Source organism: Fusarium verticillioides, chromosome 2 (genome assembly GCF_000149555.1).
Source record: "Fusarium verticillioides 7600 chromosome 2, whole genome shotgun sequence".
In the NCBI taxonomy this organism is placed as follows: domain Eukaryota; kingdom Fungi; phylum Ascomycota; class Sordariomycetes; order Hypocreales; family Nectriaceae; genus Fusarium; species Fusarium verticillioides.
This window is the reverse complement of record NC_031676.1, coordinates 1,867,601-1,884,021: the sequence shown is the minus strand read 5'-3', so window position 1 is coordinate 1,884,021 and position 16,421 is coordinate 1,867,601. Positions and strand designations below refer to the sequence as shown.

Here is a 16,421-nt window from a genome sequence, read left to right as displayed (position 1 = left end):
ATGCTTTTATGTATAAAATTATTCATTGATACTCACCCGTACTTAGTTATATACTACATAGTAGCTTCTGACACTTCAACAATGGGCAAAGTTGGGACCGTGAGGCATTCAAGGTCAGGGACTTATGATCATGAGGTCTCGGGGCAAGAATCCTGTCACGTTTCCCGAGCATCAATCTCAAAGGCATTGTGTAGTATGTTTCAATATCCATCACGATACAAAAAACCCACTTTATGCATATCGGCATTACCATCGCAATTACTGGAAAATCCCCTAATACAATCCATGACATATGGCAGGGTCTCCACTAGAGCACGCAAGAGGACATAATGTTACAATGTCTAGGGGAGGAAAGAAAACGCAGGATCTTGATCCTAAATGACAAAAAGACTTGGGTAATATAGCCCAAGCTTAGGATAACCTTTGCTGAGTTTATTTTGACACCTCCCACTAAGGTTCGCTGTTTTCTTGCCCCCCGAGGGCTGTGCAGCGATGCGACGTTGACAAGAGCTACAGGGCGAGCTACACAAAGTCATAGAAAGGGAAGCACTCGTCCCTAAAATACCGCAAATGAAAATGTGTGTATGAGATATATTGCTGATGTGAACAGTTGGCCAGAGTTGCAACAGAGCTGATGTTCAAATGTAATCTTGAAAAAAAAGTAAACATTATTTACTAAGCTGGGGCACGTCTCAGCCAGTCGCTCTCGAACTGACAGTTCACATTGAGGGCCAAGATTGGGGTGGCTGCACGGCAGAACGGTGAGAGGGTTGCATCCGATGCGTTTCTTTCCTCTTGAACCATTTTTGGACAAACGTTTCCATTTGTGGTGCGTATACTTACTGCCAATCGCCGAGACTTGCGCGTTTTCTCTCACAAGCTTTTTGTTTTCCACTTTGCGCGCAACGCTGGGTACCTTCTCCGTTCATCATGTGTGTGACAATAGACGGACGAAGAGCGGCGGTAGAGAGCGAAATCACGGCAAATCAGAAAGGAAGTGACAAAAAACTTGTTTTCGCTATTGTGCATGGTCGCGTAACAGAGAGTCATTAACGCAAGGAGGTCGATTGACTCGATGTCGAGCGTGGAGGCTAACGCTGTGTCGATGAGCTCCGACTGGGCTAGTAGTTTCATAAATTCTGAGTCTGTCTAGTGCACGTGGAGTCCAACGCAATCGGGAGTAGGGAAGGCAAATTTGGATCTGAGTCGAGACACAAATGGGTCAAGATCTGATGTGAGGGGGACGGAATGACGATGACTTGCAGACGAGATGCTATCGTTGGAGGCGATTAACTTTTGGAGGAGTCCCTCCTTGCAGATTGCGCTGACCGCAACAGTCTGTGAGAGCGTTGTGCTCTGTGACTGTGTCCGTGTTTGTGTCTCGTGTAGCAACAGAACCATTGTTGAACATATCATCAACAAAAGATTCAATGCAAAGTCTCGCTAACAAAGTTATGGAGACCCAGCAACGTGGTGCTGATGCTAGGTTTATGGGGTCATGGAGCGATAAATAGCGGCCCGGAAAGGCCATAGAAGGCGCTGTTTAAGTGGTGGACGGCTAGAATGGCGCTAATGACCCTGCTCGGCTTCCGTTGGATCCTTGTTCCCCAAGATTAAACAAGTGCAGGCTAGCTGAGAAGAGAAGGTATCTGAATCATACAATCTTGGAGCAAAAATACATCTGAGACTTGGCCGTTATCCTAGCTGGCCCTGGACTATTCCTCTTTTGGTCTAGGACGATCCGACTCACCCTGGCTATCACCATTTCCCTCCAGTCAGTTTTGTTTGGCCAGGAGCATGGGGTCCAAACACCAGGCGCCGGCACGACTTTCGCCCACTCTGATCATCCTCAGGTCCTTCATGTTTCTCTAAATCCCTGCTTCCTTCTCTGCCTCTGCCTCTGCCTCTGCCTCTCCCTTCTCTCTCTCTCCCCCACTGCGCTGCGCACCCGTGTCATCCTTCTCTCAACGGACCCCCAGGCGGTTCGCACTGCCTTAACCCACTCCCTAATATCCCAGCCAGGGTCAGTCTTCAACCACCATCCGTCGTGTCCGCTGCTGGGTCTGAAGTCGCTGGGATCTCTTCGCTCGAGTCGAATTTCTTCTTCTCTTTCTTCTCCCCCTTCCTCCTCCTCCCCCCACCCGTGCCCAGCCAGCGTGCGTAGCATCACCTGGTTTGCCTTCAATTGCACGCGCTCAATCAACTCTAGCCTGAACGACAATCGAAAGGAACCAACTTCCAGGTCCGTGTTCTCGCGATAGGGGCCGTTTCTCGAGGACCATCTCACCTTCTTTAATTCCTCTACGACATTCGCTCTTTCCCGCCGTGGAAAATTAATCGTAATTTAATCTTTCACCAACTGTTACTATCGTTTGAGAACGTCACGAAATCGATTGCGCCCCGACAATTCGACTTCTTCAACCTAAACTAATCACACATTCACTCACTTGTTTGCTCAGGAGAGCAGTTTTTGGCTACGATTATTAACCGCCCAACATATCTCCATCGATCATTGCATCGACCACTCCAGACCACTTTCGACAACAACTCTTCGACGAATCAGGCAAATCATTCAAAGCTCTTATCCCGACGACCATGACCTAGGTGTTATTGAAGCTTAAGACATCACCGATTCCTGCATCAGCTTGTCGAACTTTGTCTACCACGCCAACCCAATTCTGCAGATGGCTGCACTCAAGCAAGACACGGTCCCTTCGAGGGCTCGTCAGTCGCGGAACTATGTCACCCCTAAGAGTGTCATTCTTGGCTTACTTTCTACATCACCAATGGTTGTTTCAGCTCAAAATTCGAACTGCATATCTTTAAAGGATTCAAAAGCTTGCCCAGCATTCACATCCGCATCCATCTCTACCGCAGATAGTCTGCTTGACTACTTGTGAGTTCTCTTGACTGGTGACCTCTCAAGCTTACTAACTCCATAAACAGCCCTTTCTTGCGATATGTTTCCGACAGAGCATCTTTCGATAGCCAGCTTTCGAACTATGTGCAGAGAGATTATGTCCAGAGACAGTAAGTCAACCTACGAACAGCATTTTCGAGCAATTCTAACCACCCGTAGATATCAATCCTTGTTTGGATGTAGCAATCTTGACTTGACTAACACCAGCGACTTGTATGCTCGCTTCACCACGACCGTGTTATGCAATTCCATTGTCCAGAACTCAATTGAACCCTGTGGCCTGTCAGCATCGCAGTCGCGACCTCTCTGCGCCGATAGTTGTGCCGAGTATGCCCAAAGCGAGGCTTATATAACTTCAGACAACGAGCTCTGTTCGAACCCGTCAAGCAATCTGCTACAGCTGATCAGAGCAGACTTCACGAACTGTGCCCTTCCTGGTGGCTCCCTGGACAGTAAGACATGTATTCCAGCAATCGAGAACGAGTCACAGAACTGTGGCTACGGCAACAGCACCGTGGGACTCTGTACCTATTGTGGTTCAGGCGGCCTTAACTCGACCGACACCTGCTGTTACAACTCAAATGCCGAGGAACGATGCAAAGATGTCACATTACCGACTTTGACCGCCACCATGACGTTTACCCGAGTATCACCAACATCTTCAGCTACTGAATCGAGCACTGCAGGTAGCGGGAATGACAACTCCGATGAAGATGACGATGAAGGAGGGGGAGGAGGTCTAAGCGGCGGAGCAATTGCTGGCATTGTTATTGGCGTTCTTGCTGGCCTAGGTCTACTTGCCCTTGGTCTCTTGTGCCTCAGAAGGAGACGACGACCGAGCAGTCCCAAGGGAAGCATTTTCAACCAGCCGTCGCCGGCCCGACAAGGTGGAACAACCATGGCTCAAGCAGCACCCTCCGCCGCCCCTCAGGGATATGAAGTTCTTCCCGGTGGACGAATAGCACGGATGTCTGCTCTCGAAGGTCATTCTGGCGATTCACCTTCTCATCATCGCGATACTTCATCAGCCGCCGGTGGTATTGGTGCCGTAGGCGCATACCCTCGCAGGGATCATTCATCTTCTGACGAGTTCACGTCAAGCCCACCCTCGTCGGAAACGCGTGGCGGAGTCCTTCGTCCACCACCTACTAAACCTCGACGACACGGCTCACTCTCAAGTAGTTCGGCCCTTGGCAGCTCTGTACCGCAGTCCCCATCTAGTGCTGGGGGATTCTCATCGCCTCAAGGCGTCGCTAGCCAACAATCTGAGCAGTTACCATTTTTCAAGGATTACTATTCTCAGGACGACATTCACCCCGGTGACCGAATAGCTGTTCTTTGGGCTTATCAACCACGGGCAACCGACGAATTTGCCTTGGAACGGGGAGATATGCTCAAGGTTGTGGGCATATGGGACGATGGTTGGGCAACAGGTGTAATGCTCAACGAGCGGGCAGATGAGTGGGAGGCTCGGCGACAAGCTCAACGCGATAGTGGCGTCTCGAACGCGTCGGGTCGCCGCGATAGTTCCCCTGCTGCAGAGGGCGAAATAAAAGCATTCCCTCTGGTTTGTGTCTGTCGTCCCGAGCACTGGAGGAAGACGATTGAGGGTGATGGATCGACGGAAACTGGTTCCAATGGCTTCAATGCTCACTCATCGTTCTCATGATTAATACAGTCACGACACCTTAACTTGAATACGGCCCTGGAAGGTACACGTTATCGGTACATTGGTTTAATGGCTATGGCGTTCTGGTTTCTCGACACACCCTGTTGGCATCCGCAGCACAAACTTGATCCGATATTTTCGCAAGTTCAATACGAATATCACTTTTCACGCTCCGCCGTTCGGAGATATCCCAATCCCGATCAACTTACCAACCATCTGTATTACGCCGTTGTTCGTGTTCGACCTAAGGAATTATGACGAATTTAGGACCTAGGTCCTTACTTTCAATTCTAGCGCTGAATTATATACCCGGTGCGAACCACCCAGGATTGCTGTTTTGCAGAATTGAGGATGACAGTGCAAGTAATGCGTGGGGAAAACGAGGGGACGAGAGGAGAGAAGATGGCGGCAAGATGAAGTAGCCGCACCACGTTCCTTACGCCTTCAAGGCTTCTTATGATGATGTTCAATAAATAAACACTCACTACCATAGATAGAGCACCTTCTTCATGGGCGGCTATGACGCCTAACGACTTTTTAGCGATACTGCAAATAAGTTCATTATTTTTGATGATTTACCCACTACTCGGTCTCTCTTCAAGCAGTGAAGTTGAAAGTAGAATTCCAGTTGAATGCCACAAGCCAGCCGGCTGCTAATAATAAGCGACCAAGGGTCCATCCATGTTTGAGATGGATCTCATGGAATGCGGGTTCCTCTGTCTACCGCTGTGGAGTGTCAAGTGGTGTCAACAGAAGCCCCACCGTGGGGTGTTCCCTCCCGTCAATTCCTCCACTGGTAAAGAGGGGCAGAGAGGTTCTGAAGAAGATCCCTTTCTGAACCTGTAGACTACAACCAATACTTTTCAAATCTCAAAGCAACGATGGCCGATGTAAAAGCAAAGGCGGAGGCCCTAGTGCCCAAATTCAAGCTCGATCGCATCCTCAACCAAGACCAAGCAGGACGTCGCATCTCCCTTTACGGTTCTATCGACGACCAGCCAGCTCTACTAATCCTCGAACGAGCTCCCTTCCCAACCTCACAAAACTACCTCACCGATGTTCCCGCTCAGCTCGTGCGGATTCAGAATCTGGGCGCGAATGATATCTACCACTGGTTCATGGGCCGTAGCGGCACTGAGACGACCAAGCCTGACGACGCCGATTTCTTCGCTGATCTCAAAATCAACTTGATTTACCCATGTACCGAAACGCACGTCAAAAAGTATAGCAAGCAGGGTGTTCGGTTCGTGACAGAGACACCAGAGATTTACAAGGACCGTATTCGACCGTATATGCTCAGCAAGAGGGAGGAAGGACGACTCAATGGGGTATTTAACATTATGAAAGGACGCAAGGAAGGTAGAAAGATGTCATCTACAGAACGAGGCTTTGGTGAGGCCCGGTGATGAGGGTTTCCTCATGCTGCCAGACCTCAACTGGGACCGCAAGACGCTCGATGCGCTGCACCTGCTGGCGCTTGTCGAACGACGTGATATCTGGTCGCTGAGAGACCTTCGCAAGAAGCACATTCCCTGGCTACAGCACATGAAGACCCATCTTATCGACGCCACTGTCAAAACGTATCCATCTATCGAGCCGGACCAGCTGAAACTCTATGTGCATTACCAGCCCACATATTACCACTTTCACATTCATATTGTTCATGTCCAGCTCGAAGCTGGTGCCACTCAGGCGACGGGCAAGGCAGTCGGACTCGAGAGTATCATGGAAACGCTGGGCGCAATGTCAGGAGACGACGAGGCGGGTATGGATGGCATTACTATGAGCTATACGCTAGGAGAGGCAAGTGAGTTGTGGACCGAAATCTTCGAGCCACTCAAGTCTAGCGGCGCAGCTTCTCGATCGCAATGATTAAATCGTTGACGCCAGAACCGTTGGGACAGTCGGTCCACTCGCCACCGTCGCGGATGCAGTAGATTTTGTTGTCGAGACGAATAGTGGCGCTCTTGGTCACACCGGCCTATCGATCATATTAGCACGAGCATGGTATTCCGGACGAGTTTGGCATACATCTGCAGTTCTCTTGATGCTATCCCGTAGGAGGCTCAAGCCATAGGCGCCGTCTTCCTTTACAGCGCAGTCGTTAAGTTGCTGGAAATCGATCGCGGATTCAAGAGCACAGTCTTCGACGAGGGACCGTTCGGGTATTTCGCCGTAGTCGCGGCTTAGACACATGATGAAGCCGAGGTTGATCTTGGGATCGGGGTAGAGTTCGCGGGCGCAGAGCTCGATGATGTTGCCCATGCATTCTGAAGGGCCATGCATGCAGTCGACACCGTCGTTGGCAGTTGGCCTATGGAACCGAAATTTAGTCTCATGTTAGAATAGAGCTGTGTATCGACATACCGGCCAATGTAAGATAATGTGAAGTTAACCTTATCATGAACGCGTTGCATTACGGGCAGTACTAGTAGTTCAAGTCCATCCTGGAGATATTGAGCATTTGTTATTCTTCACATAGATGGGTAGATGTGTACCTTTGCGTCGGGACATTTACTCATGATGTGTGCCTCTAGTGGCACAAGCTTATCGGTAGTATGAACATGGTCGCTCGTGATATCGACCATCGTTTGGTTAAGTATAGGGTTGAAAGGCTGCCATATCCAGAATGTATAAACAACAGCTATTACGAAGGCTATTGTGAGGGTAGGTCGACTGCGACGGAGGGAACGAGGCGGCGACATGGCTCGTGGAGCAGGGCGTTTCTCGTCCATTATATACTTATGAAGTGGTGATGATTAAGGATACTACTCAGGTAGAGAATCCGGGGATGTTAGGTGGAGGAGATGTCGTTATGGACAACTGAATGCGCGTCACATTCACATGCGGCTGCATTGTTTATCCGAATTTGGTTAGGGAAAACGTTTTGGGACATGAGCTTCAGTGATTCATAATGTTTTCATACATACTGATACTTATATGCTCTGTCTAGCGTCTCTTGCATTATCCAAAGAGTCGATTTTTCCTGATATTACATACTCAAATTTCCAACTTTGAAATGCGCTTCAAGACGGAACTTCAAGATCATCAGTGCATCCCTGATAGTGAGAAGTGCTGCTGTAAGTCAACCGTTTCAGGGGTAACCGGCGGGGCACAGAAAGGCTGATGTTTGACCCCGCAGAAAATCGCGTGTGAATCTCTTCCATGACCAATTCCTTGCTTGGTGCATGCATGAGATGAGATGCGTTCAATGATATGATATAGATACCTAACTACCTACCTACTAATCATTGATTACGGCCACCAATGTCTAATTGTTAAGAATAACCACTAAGGCCAGATATATTTAGATCGCGGTTCCACGTCATTGCATCAGGGTGCAGCTTCTCTGCGCTAGCGTCTGCGTTGGATCGTCAACACAGGTGAATAACTTCCACCTTCTCATGACTTGCGATTCATACTTAGGTATTCATACTCACATTCACAGCCTGCTTAGCACACCAGCATTACCTATAAGGGCCCCTGCTACGTTCGTTACTCGATTATATAACCCCTAGCATCCTTCTACCGGTGATCTACTTCCAATCGATCTACGTCTGCCTAATGCCGGTATCAGATTGTCTAGAATGATACCCTGAACTACCTCACATCAACTTCATAAAAAACCACCATTTATATCTTGCAGCGACTTTACTCGAACCATGGCAGCCCCTGTATCGATCGAAGAGTTCTTGGAACCCTTGTCTGTCGATATTGACAAGATCAATCGACTATCCCAGCTGTTTCTCAAGACATTTGAGAAGCTTGCCGCTGGCTCCGAGAACCAGTTCTTACCTACGCCCATATCTGAAGCTATCTTACGACCAGAGGCGAAGCGAAAACAAGGCTGGTGAGATATTCTTACTCGAGGATCGAAAGGAAAAAAAAAAATATGGACTGACATATGATGTAGCCACTTAGCCATAGACATGTCAGTTACTAGCCTTCAAGTTTCACTATACCTTATAAATCTAACGTGAGAATAGAGGCGGCACAAACTTGAGAGTGGGTTTCGTCCAACTCGGCAACGAGGCCGCGTCATCTGACCAAGCCAATGGCCATATTACCAACGGATCCGAAGACAGTTCTGCCACGAGACATGTGAGGAGGCTTTTGGAGAAGTCCTGGCCCATCGATGAACACCTCAAGAACGAAAATCCGGATAGTCTCTTCCTTTGGATTGGCAAATGCATTGCTGAGGTAGTCCAAGATGGATGCGATACGCTACACCTACAAAGCGACCAAACATTGCCTCTTGGTGTTACCTTTAGCTTTCCCATGGTGCAGCACTCACTCTCCCAAGCTACACTCATGCAGATGGGTAAGGGATTCGCCATTTCCCCCGATCAGGATCTGGGCGACCGCCTCACCGATGGATACAATCGTGCAAAGTCACACGAGCTGCCGCCTATTCGAGTCGAGGCAATTGCCAATGACTCGGTATCGACACTCGTCTCATTCATCTTTAACTTCGATGAAGCCTTGAATCGGCGTGCTGCCATGGGTCTCATTCTCGGAACGGGCTGCAATGCAACGATTCCGTTGAAGCTGAGCCAGCTGAACACACCCAAACGCCCAAAGAGTGTCGTTGCCCGACCGGAGGAGAGGGTAGAGGATGTCAAGATTGCGATCAATACTGAATGGAGCATCAACGGTACTGCACCTCCCTTACACGAAGTTGGGTTGGTCAGCCAATGGGACAAAACATTGGACATCCAAGGTGAATTGAATGGCTTTCAGCCACTCGAATTCATGACGGCAGGCCGTTATCTAGGCGAACTCGGACGAATCATGCTGGTCGACTACTTGACGGAACACTTGGGTATCGCTGCAGAAACGTTGCCTCAAAGCCTTCTACAACAGCACAACCTTACAACAACGTTCCTGAGTCACTTCAGACCCCTCCGACCCTCGGCTCTTGTCGCTATGCTACAGCAAGAATTCCCCGAATCGACAGGATCACCACCGTTTGAGTGGACCGAGGACCTTGCCACGGCAGTATATCGAATTGCCAAGGCCATTGAGGTTCGAGCGGCTGGTATTGTGGCAGCCGCCACACTGGCTTTGTTGACATTGGCCGAGGAAGTTCCAGGTGAAGGGTCAAAGGCATTTGATCGGGATTACGAACTCGGTGTAGGTTACACGGGGGGATGTATTGTTCACTTTCAGGATTACCTGCAGGATTGCCAGGACTTTTTGGACCAGCTCCTGCGCGGACGATTCGGCGAGGCGAGCTCGTTACGAGTCGTACTCAGCCCGTGTCACGATGGAGGCGTTACGGGAGCGGGCATTCTTGTGGCTGCAGCGTCTCAGAGCAAGGCGATAGAATAGTTGCAGGATTGGGTTGCATACTGCATTGGGGTGATTGGGGGGGGGGGCGGCTGGACCGCTTCGGTAATTGATCAGTCCAACTTGCAGATGGTGGGTATTTGCATCTGTCTGGGGTGGTTCACGAACATGAGCATGGGTGGCTGTAAGCCGGGGTTAATGAAAGGAGGGGAAGGTAGGGGGAGAGGCTTGAGATAAGCTAATAAACCTGACGGTTGATTATTAACTGGTTTATAGAAATGATAACTATTCTCACGAGTTCCGTTGTATGCTTTGTATGGGTCTACCCTTTCATTGCTGAGTGCTAACCGCTCTCAGCAATATGTTTTACCAGCACCTCTATCTAATTGAAATTGGCGGAGATTCCGACTTACAATTACAACTACAACACCAACTATCTAACTGACCCCTCCACACCGTAGTCTTGCTCACGTGCAGGTGACTCCTCTCCTCCTGTGATGGTCCCGCATAACGGCCGGCAGAGATAGTCAGAATCCTCTGCCTGACTCACACCTACACTCGCACCGAGAAACCTTTTGTGGAAGATACCGCATTTCCAATCCTCCACTGACAATGCATCTATTATAGGCAGTCCGAGTCGGGAATATCCCGATGATCTTTGCGGGGCCACTTTCTGGCTGTATCCGCCGCAAAGTCTGCGATCACGACAGTGAGACTCCACTCTTTTCTACATGGTCCCCCAACCTATTTCCTTAAAGAGGTTCTGTCGGATCCTTCTATTTCGTTGCAATCTTTCCCTCTCTTCTTTTCCCTCCCCGTCAGTCTCAGACAAGACTTTCTGCAGAAGCTATTAGACCGCCGTGATGACTCCGGTCTCGGACCCCGGCCGTGCCGCTCCCGCTCCCGCTCCGGTACCTGTTCCAGTACGGACCAATTCTCGGAGCAGCGACAGTGATGGAAGTGTCGTTGATCCAGCAGAATTTGAAAACCTTTCGAGATCTTTGACGACTGGTGCTCACTTCCTGCAGCCTGAATCGTTAGAGAGTGCAATGCTAAGGCCTTCTTCTTATAAGGCTAGCCATTACCTTCACGATGAGGAGCAGGAGGGAGTGATCAGTGAGGCTGAAGGTGAAGGTGAAGGTGAAGATGAAGATGAAGATGAGAGCGAGATCCCCGAGGACTCGGATAATGTGCGTCCCCATGAAGAAACTCCTCTTATAAGCCACAGTCGACGCCATTCCATCATAGCAAGATCAACAACTTCTGCTGTGACGGAGATAGACACACCGTTTCTCAATAACACATCTCCAACACGCTTCTGGTTCATCTTCTCCCAGATTCTGACAGCATACTTCATATCCTGCTTCGATGGTACAATCATGGCTTCATCACATCCTGTCATTACATCATACTTTAACGCCTCAAACTCCGCATCGTGGCTTTCCACGGCTTTCCTCCTCACTTCATCCGCCTTCCAACCTTTACTGGGCCGGCTCTCTGATGCCCTAGGCCGAAAGCCGCTTTTTGTTGGAGCCCTGGGCATCTTCGCAGCCGCAACGACATGGTGTGCTCTTGCAAACAGTATCGAGAGTTTTATTCTCGGACGAGCCTTTTGTGGAATCGGCGCTGGTGGTGTCATGACCATTGGTTCGATAATTGTGTCAGACCTTGTCCCCATTGAAAACCGTGGCGTGTATCAGTCATACATCAACATGAACTATGGTGTTGGTTCAAGTCTGGGTGCCGCTGCAGGAGGCGCAATGGCTGATTATCTTGGCTGGAGATGGGAGTTTGGGGTTCAGATTCCGCCACTATTGATTTGCATGGTTGTCGCATGGATTGCCATCCCTGACGATCTGGGTATTCAGGGCGAGAGGAAGGGGGTGTGGCAGGCTCTTAAAGAATTCGACATCAGGGGCTCGTTACTCTTGACTACTGCCATTACATTTGTGATTCTGGGCCTGAATCTTGGAGGCAACGTCCTCCCATGTAAGTCAACATCTAATTTCACGCTGATGGTGACTAACTAACATCTTTCAGGGTCACACCCCTTTGTTATTGCAAGTCTTGTAATATTCGCCATCACTTTCCCCGTGTTCCTATGGGTTGAGTCCTGGGTCCATAAACCGATCATGCCCCTTCATCTATTGAGCCGACAGCCTCGTGGAAACCTGATTTTTTCAAATGTCATTGCTGCTATTGTCGCCAACTCAATTCTGTTCAACATGTAAGTCATTCCCCTTTGTATAACAAGAGATTTGCGCCTTTGATGGGACTGTAGCATATCCGTTACTGATAGACGTGCGACGTGACGCTCCTTGTGGGCAACTTGTTTTTGATACACGGCAGCACGTTCCGTATCTCATTGCTTACTGTGTTCTCAATACTTGCTTGCAGCCTCGATCATCTCCTACAGCCTGAAACTGATCTTTAGTACCTCATTGCTAACATGTCATACAGCCCACTATATTTTCAGGCTGTCCTCCTCACATCTGCCACCTCTTCTGGTCTCCGCCTCATTATTCCGACAATCGCTGCCTCTTCGACCGGTACTTTCGTTGGTTTTGCCGTGACTTGGACTGGCCGCTTGAAGTGGCCGGTCTTAAGTGGTACGATTTGCATACTCATCGGCACCATAGGCCTGGTTTTCCTCCAGCGTGACCTCCCATCTTGGGTTTATCTCTTCATCCTTCTACCTTCATCGATTGGGCAGGGATTCCAATTCCCGGGAACATTCATGGCGATATTGGCTGCGTCTCCTCAAGCCGAGCAAGCTGTTGTGACATCTACGCTCATGCTGTGGCGAAGTCTTGGTCAGGTACTTGGCGTTGCAAGTAGCTCGCTTGTTGTTCAGAACGCTTTGCTCCATTATCTCAGACAGTACGTCACAGGAGAAGGTCGTGATGAGATTATTCGTCGTGTGAGAGAATCGGTTGAGGAGGTGGCCAAGCTTGAGCCCAAGTACCGAGAGCAGGTCATCGTGAGTTATGAAGCTGCGCTGCGGCTCACATTCGTCACTTGTGCCGTGTTTGCATTTGCCTCCGTGGTGATGATCTGGCCGATCAAGCTTCCCCGTCTTGGCGTGAGAAAGCACAAATAAACTCGAGAACATGGATTAAGTCAAGATGAATCAAAAGGATAAACGGACAAGATAGTAAGTATACAAGCGTAATGCCTAGCGGAAAGATTGTTAGATTAGACCCAGATATGCTAGCCTCGATTGAGCCCCTATTTATACACCATTAATAACACATCAATCAATGAACCCCGTTAACTCCAGATGCTATGAGCGCGTCCAGCTCTTCCTTTGCATTTCTATAACTCTCCTGTGCTTCTCTCTCACGTCGGTTAACAAACCCGACTTCCTCGCGCAGAGCGCTTAGTCTTCGCTCGATAGCCACGTCCTCCGAGATAGCTAGCGTCTTGAAACCAGCCAGGGCAACGCGTGCCTTCTCCAAGGCCTCAGAAGCATCGCCCATCTTATCACGAAGCATCTTCTGTCGCTTCTGATAACCACCGAGGTGAAGTGATAGCTTCTTCTCTAGCTTAGCGCCTGCTTCAGCAGAAGCCATGATGGAGTCTTGAACAGCCTGGATAACAGTTAGTATAAAGGTTCACTTCTGCAACTCTTCAAAACTTACATCGAATGCAACCTTCATGACCGCCCCTTGCTCTTCCTCGTCATCATTGTAACAGCCCAGACCGAGGAGTAGCGAGCTGCTTGCGCGTGCTTCGAATGCAGTCTGGATGTCCTCGAACTTGGGAAGAGGTTTCGTTTCGGACATGATCAAAAGACGAGCCTCCGCGAGAGCATCGTCGTCCATTTGTTCAAGAGGCTTAGGTACGCCACTTACATGGCCACCAGGGACAGGATATTTCATTGCATCATTCGCCATCAGGTTCGCTGACTCCTTAGCAATAAGGGACTCAGCAACATCTGAGATACTGGTAGCCTGTTTCAATAAACTGGGCAGATCGACATGAACCGGTCTGGGGAGGTTCTTCTGCATAACTTGAGTTCGCCTACGAAATTCGAGGGCTTCTTCGGCTGCTTGCCTCTCACGTGCTCGGCGGTCCCGCTCTGCAGCATCCTCCTCAGTCATCTCATCAACTTGCATAGCCTCCTTCTCTTCCTCAGGTATGTCGAACTCCCATTCCGTATCTTTTGGTTTGGGAAGAGAGGCCAAACCTGACTTGAGCTGGGTGCGCAAAGCCATATCTCTCAACCTGATGTCTCTGGGTGTAGCCGAAACCATCGACATCCCCCCGTCTTGGTTCAGAGATAGGGTGTCTCTTGGTGTTCTCATGGGCGTTTGTCCAGGTCGACCAGGCGTGGCCCCCACGCCATCTGCCCGCAGAGGTGTGGCCATTGGGTTTGGCGTAGAAATGATCTGCTTTCGAGGAGCGATGCCATCAAAACCGGTCGAGGCTGCGCCTTCATGAAGCGGGGTGTTCTCACCACCGAGAAGGACAGAATTTGTGTCGTTGAGTGCTCGAATATTTCGAATTTCGTTGGCAATGTGATCTTCTTGTTCAGGGGCTTTTGGTGTTCGAATGGGGGTAGCGGAATTCAGAGTAGAATATGTGTTGACAAGTCCTCGGGTAGCGTCGTTCTCACTCTCCTTTGCTCTCAAATTGGCAGCCTCACCCATCCTACCCATCTTGACGATGTCCTCCAACTCGCCCTCTGAGACTTGGGGAGCGGGCAAAACCAGACCACGACGCTTACTGCTCTGCTCTGCCTCTCGAATCTTCTGTAGCTGACCAGCCTTCAGAGCAGCCTTGTATGATTCCGACGCCCCATCCTTATCGGTCTTCTTTCGCTTCCGGTCGTTGTCATCCTCGCCCTCACCCTTGCGCTTGTTGGCTAGCTGTTGTTTCCGAGGATCGAAGGCTGCGCGTTGCGCCTCGTTCTGCACCATTTCCTCTGATGTGTCGTAGAAGCCAGGGAGAGCTTTTCTCTCGAAAGGAATATCGGCGTTGTAGTCCATCTCACCCTTTTTCCTGGATGTGACCTTGATATTAATTCCAGCTGTCTTGAGCTCTCGTCTCTTCTGTAGAGCAGCAAGACGTCGCGACTCCTCTTGTTGACGCTCTCGAGCTTTTCTCTTGGCCTTTTTACCCTGTGTATTCGCCAAGCGGGCTCGAGCCTCACTCAACATCTCCTTTTCGTCCTCGTCGAGATCTATGGTGTCGGGTCGCGCAGGCTTCGTCTCAGGATCGGGATCTAATTCGCCCGGCCGGAGTCTTCGAACATCATCGGCGCTGGGCGCTTGCGTTTCGCCTCCATCTGGGCCCATCAGCCCAAGGCTGGATGATTCCTTCGCTTCAGCCTCATCGAGGAGCTTCTGGTATCGTTCGAGGCACTGGTTTGCTGTTCGGCCGACAATAGGAGCGATCGTGCGCCACTGAGTGGGCATAATCTTGGCGAGATGGAGAAGTCTTTCATCCTCCTCCTTGCTCCATTCGATCTTCTTGATGCTTGGGTCGAGCCATTCGTTCCATCTGGCTTTGCATTGCTTGGGCGTCTTGCGCGCCAGCAGCGATGAGACACGCGCCCATTGATTCAGACCATATTTGGAGACGGAGGCTTTGAGGATTTCATCCTCAATGTTGGTCCAAACGCCTCCTTTGACGACGGGCATCACGGCGGTGTTGGCTAAGGCGCTTTTGATGATGGTTGAATACGATGGAGCCTGGACGAAGCTGCGAAACACGCTTCTTGAAAATATCCAAGTTCCATCTACAGCGCGCAATTGTTGCTGACTCAGTCAGACTGGGGTTATCATTGGGTGAAGGTTAAGCTCTACAAGCCCCACAGTTGCGAAGTAGCCCGTTTCTCGGGGGCCATAAAACATCTGACGTTGAATGAGGATGCCAAAATAAATCAGTATGAGTCTGTACTTTAAATACACAAGACTTGCCTAAGTATTTTTTATCATTTGGGGTGAAGGTCCTAGGTTCTCTTGCCTCACCTTGGCTGTTAAAGGGTGCAGGCCGAACTATCACTCTTCCCCTGGAGAAATGCAGCTGTCGTGACCACTAGTGATGTGGTTATAGGGAGATCTGAGCTGTTGCCTTTAAAATGCATGATTTGCGGGGATCTCAGCGACGATTTTCGCCAGCCGGCTGCGACAGTGTATCAGGACATCATACAGCGTTGCCCCAACATCTATATGACCGAAATCATGATAACCGAGGACAAATTCTTTCATGTATTCCTCTATGACCGGGCACGGATTCTCGACATCCAGCAATGAAACATATTGGATGAAGAGCTACTTGCCACTTAAGTCAGTTATCACAAACTGTAAGTAGCTCTGGAACACACAGAGAGTGCGCAAAGGATTATCGTCCTGCTTCTATCTGAGTATCTGGTGTTTAATTCAGAGATAAAGCACTGAGCAAGCTAATCACTAACTATCACAGTAGCTTGAGTAGGTAGCAGGTTTGTAGGCACCTTTGCAATACGCGGCCATCGACTCAAGCAGATTTATAATATGATCTTCCATTCCGCGCGCTTGTTTCCTGTTGATCCCGGAC

At 49.7% G+C, this 16,421-nt stretch overlaps 7 protein-coding genes across 7 annotated transcripts; 4 read left to right on the top strand and 3 right to left on the bottom strand.

Moving 5' to 3' along the window:
• Window positions 1-873: 873 nt before the first annotated feature.
• On the bottom strand, window positions 874-1,401 carry FVEG_06428 (hypothetical protein; the record flags this gene model as incomplete). Its single annotated transcript, XM_018894802.1, has 2 exons — window positions 874-1,121; window positions 1,260-1,401. The coding sequence occupies 2 exons, from the start codon at window positions 1,399-1,401 to the stop codon at window positions 874-876; spliced, it is 390 nt and encodes a 129-aa protein (XP_018751936.1).
• Window positions 1,402-1,890: 489 nt separating this feature from the next.
• FVEG_15855 (hypothetical protein) lies at window positions 1,891-5,173 on the top strand. The gene is made up of 3 exons (XM_018905082.1): window positions 1,891-2,896; window positions 2,947-3,030; window positions 3,080-5,173. The coding sequence occupies exons 1-3, from the start codon at window positions 2,685-2,687 to the stop codon at window positions 4,587-4,589; spliced, it is 1,806 nt and encodes a 601-aa protein (XP_018751935.1). The 5' UTR covers window positions 1,891-2,684; the 3' UTR covers window positions 4,590-5,173.
• A 120-nt stretch (window positions 5,174-5,293) lies between these two features.
• Window positions 5,294-7,389, bottom strand: FVEG_06424 (hypothetical protein). Its single transcript, XM_018894800.1, has 4 exons — window positions 7,088-7,389; window positions 6,957-7,036; window positions 6,621-6,903; window positions 5,294-6,570 (listed from the first exon to the last, which is right to left on the bottom strand). Exons 1-4 carry the CDS (start codon window positions 7,322-7,324, stop codon window positions 6,433-6,435), a joined length of 738 nt encoding a protein of 245 aa, XP_018751933.1. The 5' UTR covers window positions 7,325-7,389; the 3' UTR covers window positions 5,294-6,432.
• On the top strand, window positions 5,471-6,400 carry FVEG_06425 (hypothetical protein; the record flags this gene model as incomplete). Its single annotated transcript, XM_018894801.1, has 3 exons — window positions 5,471-5,917; window positions 5,970-6,334; window positions 6,388-6,400. The coding sequence occupies 3 exons, from the start codon at window positions 5,471-5,473 to the stop codon at window positions 6,398-6,400; spliced, it is 825 nt and encodes a 274-aa protein (XP_018751934.1).
• Window positions 7,390-7,750: 361 nt separating the features above from the next.
• FVEG_06423 (hypothetical protein) lies at window positions 7,751-10,176 on the top strand. Its single transcript, XM_018894799.1, has 4 exons — window positions 7,751-7,972; window positions 8,038-8,439; window positions 8,503-8,520; window positions 8,576-10,176. Exons 2-4 carry the CDS (start codon window positions 8,252-8,254, stop codon window positions 9,918-9,920), a joined length of 1,551 nt encoding a protein of 516 aa, XP_018751932.1. The 5' UTR covers window positions 7,751-7,972; window positions 8,038-8,251; the 3' UTR covers window positions 9,921-10,176.
• Window positions 10,177-10,413: 237 nt separating this feature from the next.
• Window positions 10,414-13,172, top strand: FVEG_06422 (hypothetical protein). The gene is made up of 4 exons (XM_018894798.1): window positions 10,414-11,012; window positions 11,037-11,867; window positions 11,919-12,105; window positions 12,339-13,172. Exons 1-4 carry the CDS (start codon window positions 10,742-10,744, stop codon window positions 12,976-12,978), a joined length of 1,929 nt encoding a protein of 642 aa, XP_018751931.1. The 5' UTR covers window positions 10,414-10,741; the 3' UTR covers window positions 12,979-13,172.
• On the bottom strand, window positions 12,980-15,867 carry FVEG_06421 (pre-mRNA-splicing factor cef-1). Its single transcript, XM_018894797.1, has 2 exons — window positions 13,520-15,867; window positions 12,980-13,468 (listed from the first exon to the last, which is right to left on the bottom strand). The coding sequence occupies exons 1-2, from the start codon at window positions 15,521-15,523 to the stop codon at window positions 13,136-13,138; spliced, it is 2,337 nt and encodes a 778-aa protein (XP_018751930.1). The 5' UTR covers window positions 15,524-15,867; the 3' UTR covers window positions 12,980-13,135.
• Window positions 15,868-16,421: the final 554 nt, after the last annotated feature.

What these genes read in the sequence shown, in the direction of transcription:
- FVEG_06424 (XM_018894800.1), bottom strand. Translation starts at nt 7,324, where the DNA reads ATGGACGAGAAACGCCCTGCTCCACGAGCCATGTCGCCGCCTCGTTCC. An exon ending in GTAAATGTCCCGACGCAAAG is followed by an intron (nt 7,037 to 7,087) that starts GTACACATCTAC and finishes CAATATCTCCAG; the next exon opens with GATGGACTTGAACTACTAGT. An exon ending in ACATTATCTTACATTGGCCG is followed by an intron (nt 6,904 to 6,956) that starts GTATGTCGATAC and finishes TCGGTTCCATAG; the next exon opens with GCCAACTGCCAACGACGGTG.
- FVEG_06422 (XM_018894798.1), top strand. Translation starts at nt 10,742, where the DNA reads ATGACTCCGGTCTCGGACCCCGGCCGTGCCGCTCCCGCTCCCGCTCCG. An exon ending in CAGTGAGGCTGAAGGTGAAG is followed by an intron (nt 11,013 to 11,036) that starts GTGAAGGTGAAG and finishes ATGAAGATGAAG; the next exon opens with ATGAGAGCGAGATCCCCGAG. An exon ending in TGGAGGCAACGTCCTCCCAT is followed by an intron (nt 11,868 to 11,918) that starts GTAAGTCAACAT and finishes AACATCTTTCAG; the next exon opens with GGTCACACCCCTTTGTTATT.
- FVEG_06421 (XM_018894797.1), bottom strand. Translation starts at nt 15,523, where the DNA reads ATGCCCGTCGTCAAAGGAGGCGTTTGGACCAACATTGAGGATGAAATC. An exon ending in TCATGAAGGTTGCATTCGAT is followed by an intron (nt 13,469 to 13,519) that starts GTAAGTTTTGAA and finishes ACTGTTATCCAG; the next exon opens with GCTGTTCAAGACTCCATCAT.
- FVEG_06423 (XM_018894799.1), top strand. Translation starts at nt 8,252, where the DNA reads ATGGCAGCCCCTGTATCGATCGAAGAGTTCTTGGAACCCTTGTCTGTC.
- FVEG_15855 (XM_018905082.1), top strand. Translation starts at nt 2,685, where the DNA reads ATGGCTGCACTCAAGCAAGACACGGTCCCTTCGAGGGCTCGTCAGTCG. An exon ending in GATAGTCTGCTTGACTACTT is followed by an intron (nt 2,897 to 2,946) that starts GTGAGTTCTCTT and finishes CTCCATAAACAG; the next exon opens with CCCTTTCTTGCGATATGTTT. An exon ending in AGAGATTATGTCCAGAGACA is followed by an intron (nt 3,031 to 3,079) that starts GTAAGTCAACCT and finishes AACCACCCGTAG; the next exon opens with ATATCAATCCTTGTTTGGAT.